Here is a 12,706-nt window from a genome sequence, read left to right as displayed (position 1 = left end):
GACGGCTGCAGCCATCTCGCTGTAGTGTTGGTCACATGACAGCTGCAGCCATCTCGCTGTAGTGTTGGGCACATGAAGGCTGCAGCCATCTCGCTGTAGTGTTGGTCACATGACACATGCAGCCATCTCGCTGTAGTGTTGGTCACATGACAGCTGCAGCCATCTCGCTGTAGTGTTGGTCACATGACAGCTGCAGCCATCTCGCTGTAGTGTTGGTCACATGACGGCTGCAGCCATCTCGCTGTAGTGTTGGTCACATGACAGCTGCAGCCATCTCGCTGTAGTGTTGGGCACATGACGGCTGCAGCCATCTCGCTGTAGTGTTGGTCACATGACACATGCAGCCATCTCGCTGTAGTGTTGGTCACATGACAGCTGCAGCCATCTCGCTGTAGTGTTGGTCACATGACAGCTGCAGCCATCTCGCTGTAGTGTTGGTCACATGACACATGCAGCCATCTCGCTGTAGTGTTGGTCACATGACAGCTGCAGCCATCTCGCTGTAGTGTTGGTCACATGACACATGCAGCCATCTCGCTGTAGTGTTGGTCACATGACAGCTGCAGCCATCTCGCTGTAGTGTTGGTCACATGACAGCTGCAGCCATCTCGCTGTAGTGTTGGTCACATGACACATGCAGCCATCTCGCTGTAGTGTTGGTCACATGACACATGCAGCCATCTCGCTGTAGTGTTGGTCACATGACGGCTGCAGCCATCTCGCTGTAGTGTTGGTCACATGACACATGCAGCCATCTCGCTGTAGTGTTGGGCACATGACGGCTGCAGCCATCTCGCTGTAGTGTTGGTCACATGACAGCTGCAGCCATCTCGCTGTAGTGTTGGTCACATGACACATGCAGCCATCTCGCTGTAGTGTTGGTCACATGACACATGCAGCCATCTCGCTGTAGTGTTGGTCACATGACACATGCAGCCATCTCGCTGTAGTGTTGGTCACATGACACATGCAGCCATCTCGCTGTAGTGTTTGTCACATGACAGCTGCAGCCATCTCGCTGTAGTGTTGGTCACATGACACATGCAGCCATCTCGCTGTAGTGTTGGTCACATGACACATGCAGCCATCTCGCTGTAGTGTTGGTCACATGACGGCTGCAGCCATCTCGCTGTAGTGTTGGTCACATGACGGCTGCAGCCATCTCGCTGTAGTGTTGGGCACATGACAGCTGCAGCCATCTCGCTGTAGTGTTGGTCACATGACGGCTGCAGCCATCTCGCTGTAGTGTTTGTCACATGACACATGCAGCCATCTCGCTGTAGTGTTGGTCACATGACAGCTGCAGCCATCTCGCTGTAGTGTTGGGCACATGACACATGTAGCCATCTCGCTGTAGTGTTTGTCACATGACACATGCAGCCATCTCGCTGTAGTGTTGGTCACATGACAGCTGCAGCCATCTCGCTGTAGTGTTGGTCACATGACGGCTGCAGCCATCTCGCTGTAGTGTTGGTCACATGACGGCTGCAGCCATCTCGCTGTAGTGTTGGGCACATGACAGCTGCAGCCATCTCGCTGTAGTGTTGGTCACATGACAGCTGCAGCCATCTCGCTGTAGTGTTTGTCACATGACACATGCAGCCATCTCGCTGTAGTGTTGGTCACATGACAGCTGCAGCCATCTCGCTGTAGTGTTGGGCACATGACACATGCAGCCATCTCGCTGTAGTGTTGGGCACATGACACATGCAGCCATCTCGCTGTAGTGTTGGTCACATGACAGCTGCAGCCATCTCGCTGTAGTGTTGGTCACATGACAGCTGCAGCCATCTCGCTGTAGTGTTGGGCACATGACACATGCAGCCATCTCGCTGTAGTGTTGGTCACATGACGGCTGCAGCCATCTCGCTGTAGTGTTGGTCACATGACACATGCAGCCATCTCGCTGTAGTGTTTGTCACATGACACATGCAGCCATCTCGCTGTAGTGTTGGTCACATGACACATGCAGCCATCTCGCTGTAGTGTTGGTCACATGACAGCTGCAGCCATCTCGCTGTAGTGTTGGTCACATGACAGCTGCAGCCATCTCGCTGTAGTGTTGGTCACATGACACATGCAGCCATCTCGCTGTAGTGTTGGTCACATGACAGCTGCAGCCATCTCGCTGTAGTGTTGGTCACATGACAGCTGCAGCCATCTCGCTGTAGTGTTGGTCACATGACAGCTGCAGCCATCTCGCTGTAGTGTTGGTCACATGACACATGCAGCCATCTCGCTGTAGTGTTGGTCACATGACACATGCAGCCATCTCGCTGTAGTGTTGGTCACATGACAGCTGCAGCTATCTCGCTGTAGTGTTGGTCACATGACACATGCAGCCATCTCGCTGTAGTGTTGGGCACATGACGGCTGCAGCCATCTCGCTGTAGTGTTGGTCACATGACAGCTGCAGCCATCTCGCTGTAGTGTTGGTCACATGACACATGCAGCCATCTCGCTGTAGTGTTGGTCACATGACACATGCAGCCATCTCGCTGTAGTGTTGGTCACATGACACATGCAGCCATCTCGCTGTAGTGTTGGTCACATGACAGCTGCAGCCATCTCGCTGTAGTGTTGGTCACATGACACATGCAGCCATCTCGCTGTAGTGTTGGTCACATGACAGCTGCAGCCATCTCGCTGTAGTGTTGGTCACATGACAGCTGCAGCCATCTCGCTGTAGTGTTGGTCACATGACACATGCAGCCATCTCGCTGTAGTGTTGGTCACATGACACATGCAGCCATCTCGCTGTAGTGTTGGTCACATGACAGCTGCAGCCATCTCGCTGTAGTGTTGGTCACATGACACATGCAGCCATCTCGCTGTAGTGTTGGGCACATGACGGCTGCAGCCATCTCGCTGTAGTGTTGGTCACATGACAGCTGCAGCCATCTCGCTGTAGTGTTGGTCACATGACACATGCAGCCATCTCGCTGTAGTGTTGGTCACATGACACATGCAGCCATCTCGCTGTAGTGTTGGTCACATGACACATGCAGCCATCTCGCTGTAGTGTTGGTCACATGACACATGCAGCCATCTCGCTGTAGTGTTGGTCACATGACACATGCAGCCATCTCGCTGTAGTGTTGGGCACATGACACATGCAGCCATCTCGCTGTAGTGTTGGGCACATGACACATGCAGCCATCTCGCTGTAGTGTTGGGCACATGACGGCTGCAGCCATCTCGCTGTAGTGTTGGTCACATGACAGCTGCAGCCATCTCGCTGTAGTGTTGGGCACATGACGGCTGCAGCCATCTCGCTGTAGTGTTGGTCACATGACAGCTGCAGCCATCTCGCTGTAGTGTTGGGCACATGACGGCTGCAGCCATCTCGCTGTAGTGTTGGTCACATGACACATGCAGCCATCTCGCTGTAGTGTTGGTCACATGACAGCTGCAGCCATCTCGCTGTAGTGTTGGTCACATGACAGCTGCAGCCATCTCGCTGTAGTGTTGGTCACATGACAGCTGCAGCCATCTCGCTGTAGTGTTGGTCACATGACAGCTGCAGCCATCTCGCTGTAGTGTTGGTCACATGACAGCTGCAGCCATCTCGCTGTAGTGTTGGTCACATGACACATGCAGCCATCTCGCTGTAGTGTTGGTCACATGACACATGCAGCCATCTCGCTGTAGTGTTGGTCACATGACAGCTGCAGCCATCTCGCTGTAGTGTTGGTCACATGACAGCTGCAGCCATCTCGCTGTAGTGTTGGTCACATGACACATGCAGCCATCTCGCTGTAGTGTTGGTCACATGACAGCTGCAGCCATCTCGCTGTAGTGTTGGTCACATGACACATGCAGCCATCTCGCTGTAGTGTTGGGCAGGGGCGTCACTAGACCTTATTCACTGGGGCACGTGCCTTAGTAAAAGTCTCCAGTGCCCCAGTAAATATCTAGCGCGGCTCTAGCTGGAAACGGCATTCATGAGCGCAACTCCGTGCCTGCTTTAGTCATGACTCTAGCCTGTCACTTACCAGCCAATAAAAAAAACAAGGAATAAAGAAAGGGGCCATAATAGCCAATCAGGAAATAGCACCTCTGTAGCTGGGTAAGATTGAACGCAACAACCAATGAAAATCGTTCACATGATAATTCCGAGTGTTTCGTTGTACTCTGCACACACATACACTGTGGAATCCGCTGGAGCACTTGAGCATAGAGTAAGTCGTCCCCTGCTTAATGTTACAACAAATTCACAACTTGTTTGACAGAAAAAATGACAAGTTGATCGCTGTTAGAGAGTGTTACCCACATAACTAGCATCTGTTTTTCAATGCTTAGCGTCATTGTAGCCTAAATTTAGCAACAGTTTACCAGCTTGTGCTCTCTCCCTCACACACACACTCACACCATGCGTAGGCTGCATGCACACATGCGGACAATTAATAGTGATTTATATGTATACTGTGGAGAGTCCTGCAAAAGTAGCCTATACTGTTTGTGAAGCTGTCCTACTGTAAAACTAAACATAGCCTTCTGATAAACTACTCAGAGATGGACATCAGACAATTCTTCCTGAAGGAGGAACAGTGAGGAGAGATGAGGAGGACGAGGGAGGTATGATAATTGGCCACATTAACGGTAACATTAAAGGGGTGGTTCAGGATTTTGGACATAAGACCTCATTTCCAAGTAAGCAAGTGTGATATTTATCAGTGGAGACCGTTTTCAACACGTTTCATCCAGTCCTTCTAATTGCAGAGTTCGCAAGTGCTAGGCTAGCGCAAGTCAACGGTATGTGCTAGCCTGCCACTAAAGACAGTCTTACCCACTCCAAAGTACACCTGAGGCAAATTCCAGACAATCGATGTAAATGTCTGTGTTGGTAGAATAGTGTGAGAAATACAACTACCCTCGCATCGCGTTGCAATAGTTATACTTTGGTCCCTGAAGTTGGTAGTAGTCATTTTGCATCTCAGCCGCGGCCTGATATTACCAAGGCTACTACTACTAGGCATCCCCATTGGAGTGCGCTTTACTGTTTACTTTTCGGCGCAGTACTACTAACCGGAGCAAGTATAATTCCGCCGCTGCTAAGAAACTAGTCCCTCAAAATGTAATGCGATCGTTGAAATGCAAGGATAGAATAACGTTAGAAATAACACTATCAAAACAGACATTTACATCGATAGTCTGGCGTTATAATTTATTTGCCTCGGGTGTACTTTGGAGTGGGTAAGACTGTTTTTAGTGGCAGGCTAGCACATACCGTTGACTTGCGCTAGCCTAGCACCTGCGAACTCTGCAATTAGAAGGACTGGATGAAACGTGTTGAAAACGGTCTCCACTGATAAATATCACACTTGCTTACTTGGAAATGAGGTCCTATGTCCAAAATCCTGAACCACCCCTTTAACATTTATGCTGGTAATAGCCAGTGCTGTGATTTAATCAATGGTTTAATGGCAAACTTAAATAAGTTTGCTGCATTTGCAAATGTAGCCTATAATAATCTACACAGAATCAGAGTAGCCTATAGGTTTATAGATTATTAAAGGCTGCATTTGCAAATTATCACCAAAAGTCAGTATGAAGGCTTTAGTAGGCTACAAAGAACTGCAGCATTGCCAGGATGACTATAGGACCCTTGCCTGGGAGGGAAGTATATCTCAATTTCGACTAAAAATAAGCTTCCCTTGTGTTAGTAGGAAAGCCTATTAAATTCATGCAGTGAGTATAGGCCTACTTATGCCCATGTATTTGGATGTTGCTGGATAGTGGCTGCTACAATTGAGGGAGAGAGTGCTGGAGGAGGAGAAGGAGGAGGAAGAGGACAAGAAGGTCAAAGAGAAGGAGAAAGAGCACAGGCTGGGCAGTCCAGTACCAGGCAGGGGGAGGAGGAGAGAGGCAGGTAAGAAACGGATGAGGACATAATGGGGGCTGGACGTAAAACTTGTATCTTTACCAGTGGTTTAATATAGCCTACAGTATGACAGTGACAATAATGATTTTGAAGCTTGTACACGTAGGCTAGCCATTTATTTCATATTGCGCGCACATTTAATTTTTTTAATGTATTGGGAGTTGGGGGCCTGTGCCCCAGCAAAGCTGTAGGTCTAGAATCGCCCCTGGTGTTGGGCACATGACGGCTGCAGCCATCTCGCTGTAGTGTTGGTCACATGACGGCTGCAGCCATCTCGCTGTAGTGTTTGTCACATGACAGCTGCGTGCGTGAGGAGAAAAGACACAGACGCGCTGCACACACCAACATGAAATACGTCTCTTGCAAATCTGGAACGTGGTCATTTTAGAAGTATCGATACTAATAAATGTAGGTATTGTGACGTTTTTAATTTCCGAGAATCGTGATACTTTTGAAGTATCGGTGCACCGTGCAACACTAGTCTGTACCAATACTGTTAAAATCTTTCCTACACACACATGCATATTAAAAGGGGTGACAGTTTGTACCAATACCGTTAAAATCTTTCCTACACACACAGTAAATGGTGAGTGTGGTTGTAAAGTCTGTGTTGCACGAGGCAGCCTTTTAACAGAAAAGGGTCTCCTTTTCACACACGCACACACACTCGTATCACTCTCATACCCACACTCACATACACAACTGTCACTCACTCACTCACTCACTCTCTCACAGACACACAGACACACACACACACAGACACACAGACACACAGACAGACAGACAGACAGACACAGACACAGAGACACACACACACACACACACACACACACACGATCTGCTGTTCAGAATGTGCTGGTCTCGTCTACACCCAGAGTCACCTGGAGGCCCCAGCGTCAGAGGTTAAAGATGAAGATGCAGCTGATGATGATGATGATGGTGGTGGATATGAAGACTACAGACAGTCTGGTAAGGGGAATACTGGGGAGGATAGAGCTACACATGCACACTTTTACATTGAGTACCCGTACACACACACACACACACACACACACACACACACACTCGCACACTTTTACATTGAATACCCGTGTACACACACACACACACACACACAAACACACATGCACACTTTTACATTGAGTACCCGTGTACACACACACACACGCGCACACACACACGCACACTTTTACATTGAGTACCCGTGTACACACACACACACGCGCACACACACACACGCACACTTTTACATTGAGTACCCGTGTACACACACACACACGCGCACACACACACGCACACTTTTACATTGAGTACCCGTGTACACACACACACACGCGCACACACACACGCACACTTTTACATTGAGTACCCGTGCACACACACACACACGCGCACACACACACGCACACTTTTACATTGAGTACCCGTGTACACACACACACACGCGCACACACACACGCACACTTTTACATTGAGTACCCGTGTACACACACACACACGCGCACACACACACGCACACTTTTACATTGAGTACCCGTGTACACACACACACACGCACACACACACACGCACACTTTTACATTGAGTACCCGTGTACAGTTCTGTATTTGCCCCTTTACTCCTAAAACCTATTGAAGAAGTATTTTCAGTGGGCCAATGAAAAGTATATGATCACTTGCGATGTTGACGAGGACTTGTGGCCAGATCTAAACAGAAGGCAGGATCCATAAAGCCCCCACCCCAGACACACACACACACACACACACAAACACACACACACACACACAAACACACACACAGAGGGTCCATTCGAAACGGAAGACAGCTGCCTGCTATCTCCCTCATTAAATAGAGAGCTGTCTCACTAGACATGACTTTGGATGAAATGTGTTTTACAAATGAGCTTAGCACTCTAGAATCTTTGGTTAACACTACGGTATGACGTTAGCAAAAGCCGGATGTCTAACTAAATTAGCTTACGTAAGCTAGCAGGCTAACGGTATAAATTAGTTTTACGGCCGGCAGATATATATCAGACCAGATGCCATTAATGGTTACAACAATTATTATTATCAGATAGTAAATTGTTTATTTGTCATCTCAAATCTACAAATCTAAACAAAATATTGTCACACAAATTACAACCCCAAAACAGAAAAAGTTGGGAGGTTTCGTAAAATGCAAATAAAAACAGGATGTGATTATACACAAGTCTCGTAAACCCATATTTAGCAGCAAGTACATAGACAACATATAAAATGTTGAAAATAAAAATTTGGACTATTTCAAGGAAAATATGTTAATTTTTAATTTGATGCCATCACCATGTTTCAAAAAAAGTTGGGACGGGTGCATGTATAGCTTGTTTAAAACACTGTGCTGCTTCACCTCTTCATTTAACAACATTCTGTAAATGTTTAGGAACTGAGGAGACCATTTGCTAGAGTTTTGAGAATTAAATGTTTTCCCATTACTCTCCTATATAGGATTTCAGTTGCTCAACAGTATGGGGTATTCTTAGTCAAAGAGTGTTGTCAGGCTGGGTGTTCAAATCCTCTTGGAGCTCCAGTGGAATTTTGATTTCACGTCGATGCGCTGCCTGAGAGGGCACCCACTAGCCCACAGTAAAGAAAATAGGATAGGGGCTGAAATTGGAGCTTTAATAAATGCAGAGACCAAATTCCTTGTATATGCAAGTATACTTTGCCTTTAAACCTGATTTACATTTACATTTTACATTATTGCTGTCCAAGTTGGGCAAAGGGGGATTCTGTGAAGTAGTTGTTAGACAGACAGATCGGGCATAGTCAGAGACACACGATGTGGCATTAAGACGTCTCCTCTTCGTGAATGTTGCGTGATCTCAATGTAAAAACGACTTCTGAGTATTAACTCTTAACTTAATATTACGTTTTTCCTTCCCATGCGTTGAGTGCCAAAAATGTAATATTACGTTTTTAGCTTTTTTTTTTAATTACGAAACTAGACACTCTAACACACCTTATATGTGATTTTGGGAACTCTGTGATGAATGGAAATGAAATATATGACGATCGAAAACTCATGAAAACGCACAATCTGGACATTTAATCTTAAAACTCTGCTTTTGATGGTTGCCGCTTTGGGTTGAATCAGTGACACATGCACGTCAGGTCAAAACCAGGCCATTTTCGTGGGTTTATCACTAGGTGGCAGTCTCGCCAGGTCTCGCTAGGTCACTTCCCGGAAACTTTACAGGCAACACTTCATATTTCATCAAAGACGCTACATCTCCATTTCTAGAAATAAAACAGGGATTTTGATGAAAACTAGCCACTGTTTAGCTTGGGATTTCTTTGGAACAGAGGCATGTAGAAATAAATGGTTTGTACCCACTGAGAGCTTAAAGTCTCACCTTTCAAACAAGCAAACAAACACATAGTATGTGTCCATAGCTATAACATAGAATACGCTGTGGCTGTACAAAAATCGTCAACAATGATCAAGATTGCTGGCACTCTGGGCCAAAGCTTCCGAAAACAGCGCGGCATTCAAAGTGTTAACCATTTTGTGTGTTAATACTACACAAGGGGGACTATTGAGAAAGGAAATAAATATATGTGTCAGCGCACAGTTTGGGACTACTTCAAGAATCTCCATAGAGTGCTGCTGTACACTGGGTGCTAGACTAGTATCACTGAGTAATCATTCTATGTTGTTGTTTTTTTAATGTCTTTTAATTATTACTTTTTAAACACTTTCAAACTATTGCCCTTTTATGCTCGCATATACCTTGTGTGTTTTATGTTCTCTTTTTTTTTCTTTTTGTTTTTGTTTGTTCTGTTTTCTCCTGTAGAGAGAGCTGACCACGGAACAGAACAGACCATCTCTTCAGCTGCAGACATCAAAATTGAACTCATCCAGGTACCGTGTGTGTGTGTGTGTGTGTGTGTGTGTGTGTGTGTGTGTGTTTGTGTGTGTGCTAATGCTGACAAAACATTTTAACCACATTGTCATTTAATTTCAGTTCATTCCAGACCATTTACTATTACCCAACAACAAGATTGTGAACTTCAGTGTAATAGTCGAACATTGTCAGGCCCTAATATGAATGACTTTGAATCTCAGTGTAATAGTTGAACGTTGTCGGGCGCTAATTTGAATGACTGTGAACCTCAGTGTAATAGTCAATTTAGTCATGGCGGGCCACCATCCCAAAATCAACGTAGAGGAAATACTGTGCTTGTTGTTTTGTTATTGTTGTTGTTTAAAGTTTTACATTTAAATTAGGGCCCATAGAGTTGAGGATGAGTAGTTGCCAAACTGCCAAACAAACACACACACAAACTCACACTCACTTGCTCACATTTACACACACACACACACTAGTGTTGCACGGTGTATCGATACTAAAAAGGTATCACGATGCCTTCATGCAAAAAACGATACGAATTCCGACATTTTTAGAATCGATACTTTATTAAAATAATAACGTGTCTGTGTGAACTGCTGCTCTCACTGCTCCTTGCAAGCATCTAGGCAAGTGGGCGTGTCAAGCAGGCAGCTCTGAGTGAGTGAGTGAGTGCGTAGCCAACGTCAACATAGTTTTGCCGACAGTCCCCGTTCGGCATTGTGGATAAAACAAAAGGTGAAGTGATATCTGGAACTATTTCGGATACATCGCGAATAGTGAAGGCAAGCCATCAGGTACACCGAGGCCCGTTTGTAAAATATGTTTCAAAGTCATTTAAAAGCAGTAAGCTACGCATGGAACTTGGCTAAACACCTCGCAGACATATCCCAACATTTTTAAAGAGAAGAACGACAGGTTAACGAATATGCTATAGAAAACACAACTACATGGTTAGTGCCAATTCTTCTCTTCTGTTTTAGTCTAGCAAACGACTGTGGTTCTCTGGGATAAAGCGAACCTTCCTTCATCAATGAATTTTGACGAGACATAACAAGCTGTAATCATTTTGACGAGACATAACGAGCTGTAATCAAAGGTGCTAACGTGATGAAAGCGCAATGTTCACGCCAGAATAACATTACCATAACTTGTAAACAATCTATTTCATGTTCGGTCATTACTACTGGTAATATTTGTCATGGCATGTAGACTGCAATTTGTTCAATAATTATTACTCAGATGTAGGATAGGCTACCCGAAATGCGCTAATTAAAGCCCACAGCATATAATACCACCAAAGAGTGTTGAGTCCTAATAATAGCGGCTTATTGTTACGTGGTAGCAAATCATGTTATCAAAGAAATAGACATAGCCTAATGTAGGCATGCACAAAGATATATTGCAACAGGTAATAGTGTAGGCCTATCTGACGAAGACCTGGAACGTCGTACTTGTACACTGGGCGCAAAGAAAACTATCCTCACATTTTCCCCTTTGCAACTATCAAAGAAATCCCATGAACACGGGAATGCCTAGGGTAGCCTATACTATACATCAGATGGCCTAAAGATTAGGCCCCTCTGCATAGCATTCAGTGATTTGCATGCAGTAATTTCAACACTGACCTTGATCTAGCCTAGTTTGGCTTATATAAAGCTACTTTATTGCCAAAACACAACACAATGTAAATTAACTATAACAAACAATAAAGGACTTAATCACACAAAGTAGGCCTACTATTTTACTGACTATGAAAAATAATAATTATGTAGGAAGTTTAGAACCCAGAACTGACCTGCACACTACAAAAGTGCACTGAATTCAACACAAATGACTCAATACACTTGAAGGAGGTATGAGAAATGTCTTTTCTAGATATCTTAGGATTTCGGCGTAGTATCGTTTCAGTATCGAGCATCGTGATATTTATGGCAGGTATCGTATCGAAGTCATAATTTTGGTATCGTGACAACACTAACACACACACACACACACACATTTAAATTAGGGGCTATAGAGTTGAGGATGAGTAGTTGCCAAACTGCCAAACAAACACACAAACACACACTCACTTGCTCACATACACACACTCACTTGCTCACATACACACACACACACACGCACACACTCAAAAAAATCTTCTGTAGACAAAATGTGCTTGTTGTTTTGTTGATGTTGTTGATTATTTATCCCTTGTTCAATGTGTTTTAGGAAGACGAAACGAAAACAGACATGTCTCCAGTCCTCAGTTCAGAGATGGACTGGTTCTCCACAGACCACGAGCCTCTGGACCCGTCCCCTACAGACCCAATGTCTCTGGTCCGTGGTTTTGAAACAGGCCCGTCCCCTACAGACCCAATGTCTCTGGTCTCCTTGTTGCTGGTGGACCGCTTTGGGACACGGACACATCTAGGGACCGATGGAGCAAACAAGGGAGGTGGAGCGCAGCCTGGGACCAGTAAGAGACCTTAGTACACACACACACACACACACACACACACACACACACAGCCTGGCACCAGTAAGAGACCTTAGTACACACACACACACACACACACACACACACACACAGCCTGGGACCAGTAAGAGACCTTAGTACACACACACACACACACACACACACACACACACAGCCTGGGACCAGTAAGAGACCTTAGTACACACACACACACACACACACACACACACACACACACACAGCCTGGGACCAGTAAGAGACCTTAGTACACACACACACACACACACACACACACACACACACACAGCCTGGGACCAGTAAGAGACCTTAGTACACACACACACACACACACACACAGCCTGGGACCAGTAAGAGACCTTAGTACTCTTAGTTACTTCTTGAATTTCCCCTTGAGGATCAATAAAGTATCTATCTATCTATCTATCTAGTACACACACACACACAGAGACAA

The 12,706-nt window shown here is 45.7% G+C and overlaps 1 protein-coding gene across 1 annotated transcript in view; it reads left to right on the top strand.

Moving 5' to 3' along the window:
- Positions 1–12,706, top strand: part of LOC143136805 (uncharacterized) — a 76,558-nt gene that overhangs the window by 61,054 nt on the left and 2,798 nt on the right. Inside the window, exons 6-8 of the mRNA XM_076297483.1 lie at positions 6,760–6,853; positions 9,720–9,787; positions 11,988–12,234. Of these exons, the coding sequence (XP_076153598.1) occupies positions 6,760–6,853; positions 9,720–9,787; positions 11,988–12,234 (409 nt within the window). The remainder of the gene's footprint in view (positions 1–6,759; positions 6,854–9,719; positions 9,788–11,987; positions 12,235–12,706) is intronic.

This window comes from Alosa pseudoharengus, unplaced genomic scaffold (assembly GCF_046254945.1).
Source record: "Alosa pseudoharengus isolate Yale_2024_CS ecotype anadromous, Long Island Sound unplaced genomic scaffold, YU_APseudo_1.1 YU_APseudo_1.1_scf_1, whole genome shotgun sequence".
In the NCBI taxonomy this organism is placed as follows: domain Eukaryota; kingdom Metazoa; phylum Chordata; class Actinopteri; order Clupeiformes; family Clupeidae; genus Alosa; species Alosa pseudoharengus.
Note: the sequence above shows the minus strand (reverse complement) of the source record. Positions and strands in the feature narration are given on the sequence as shown.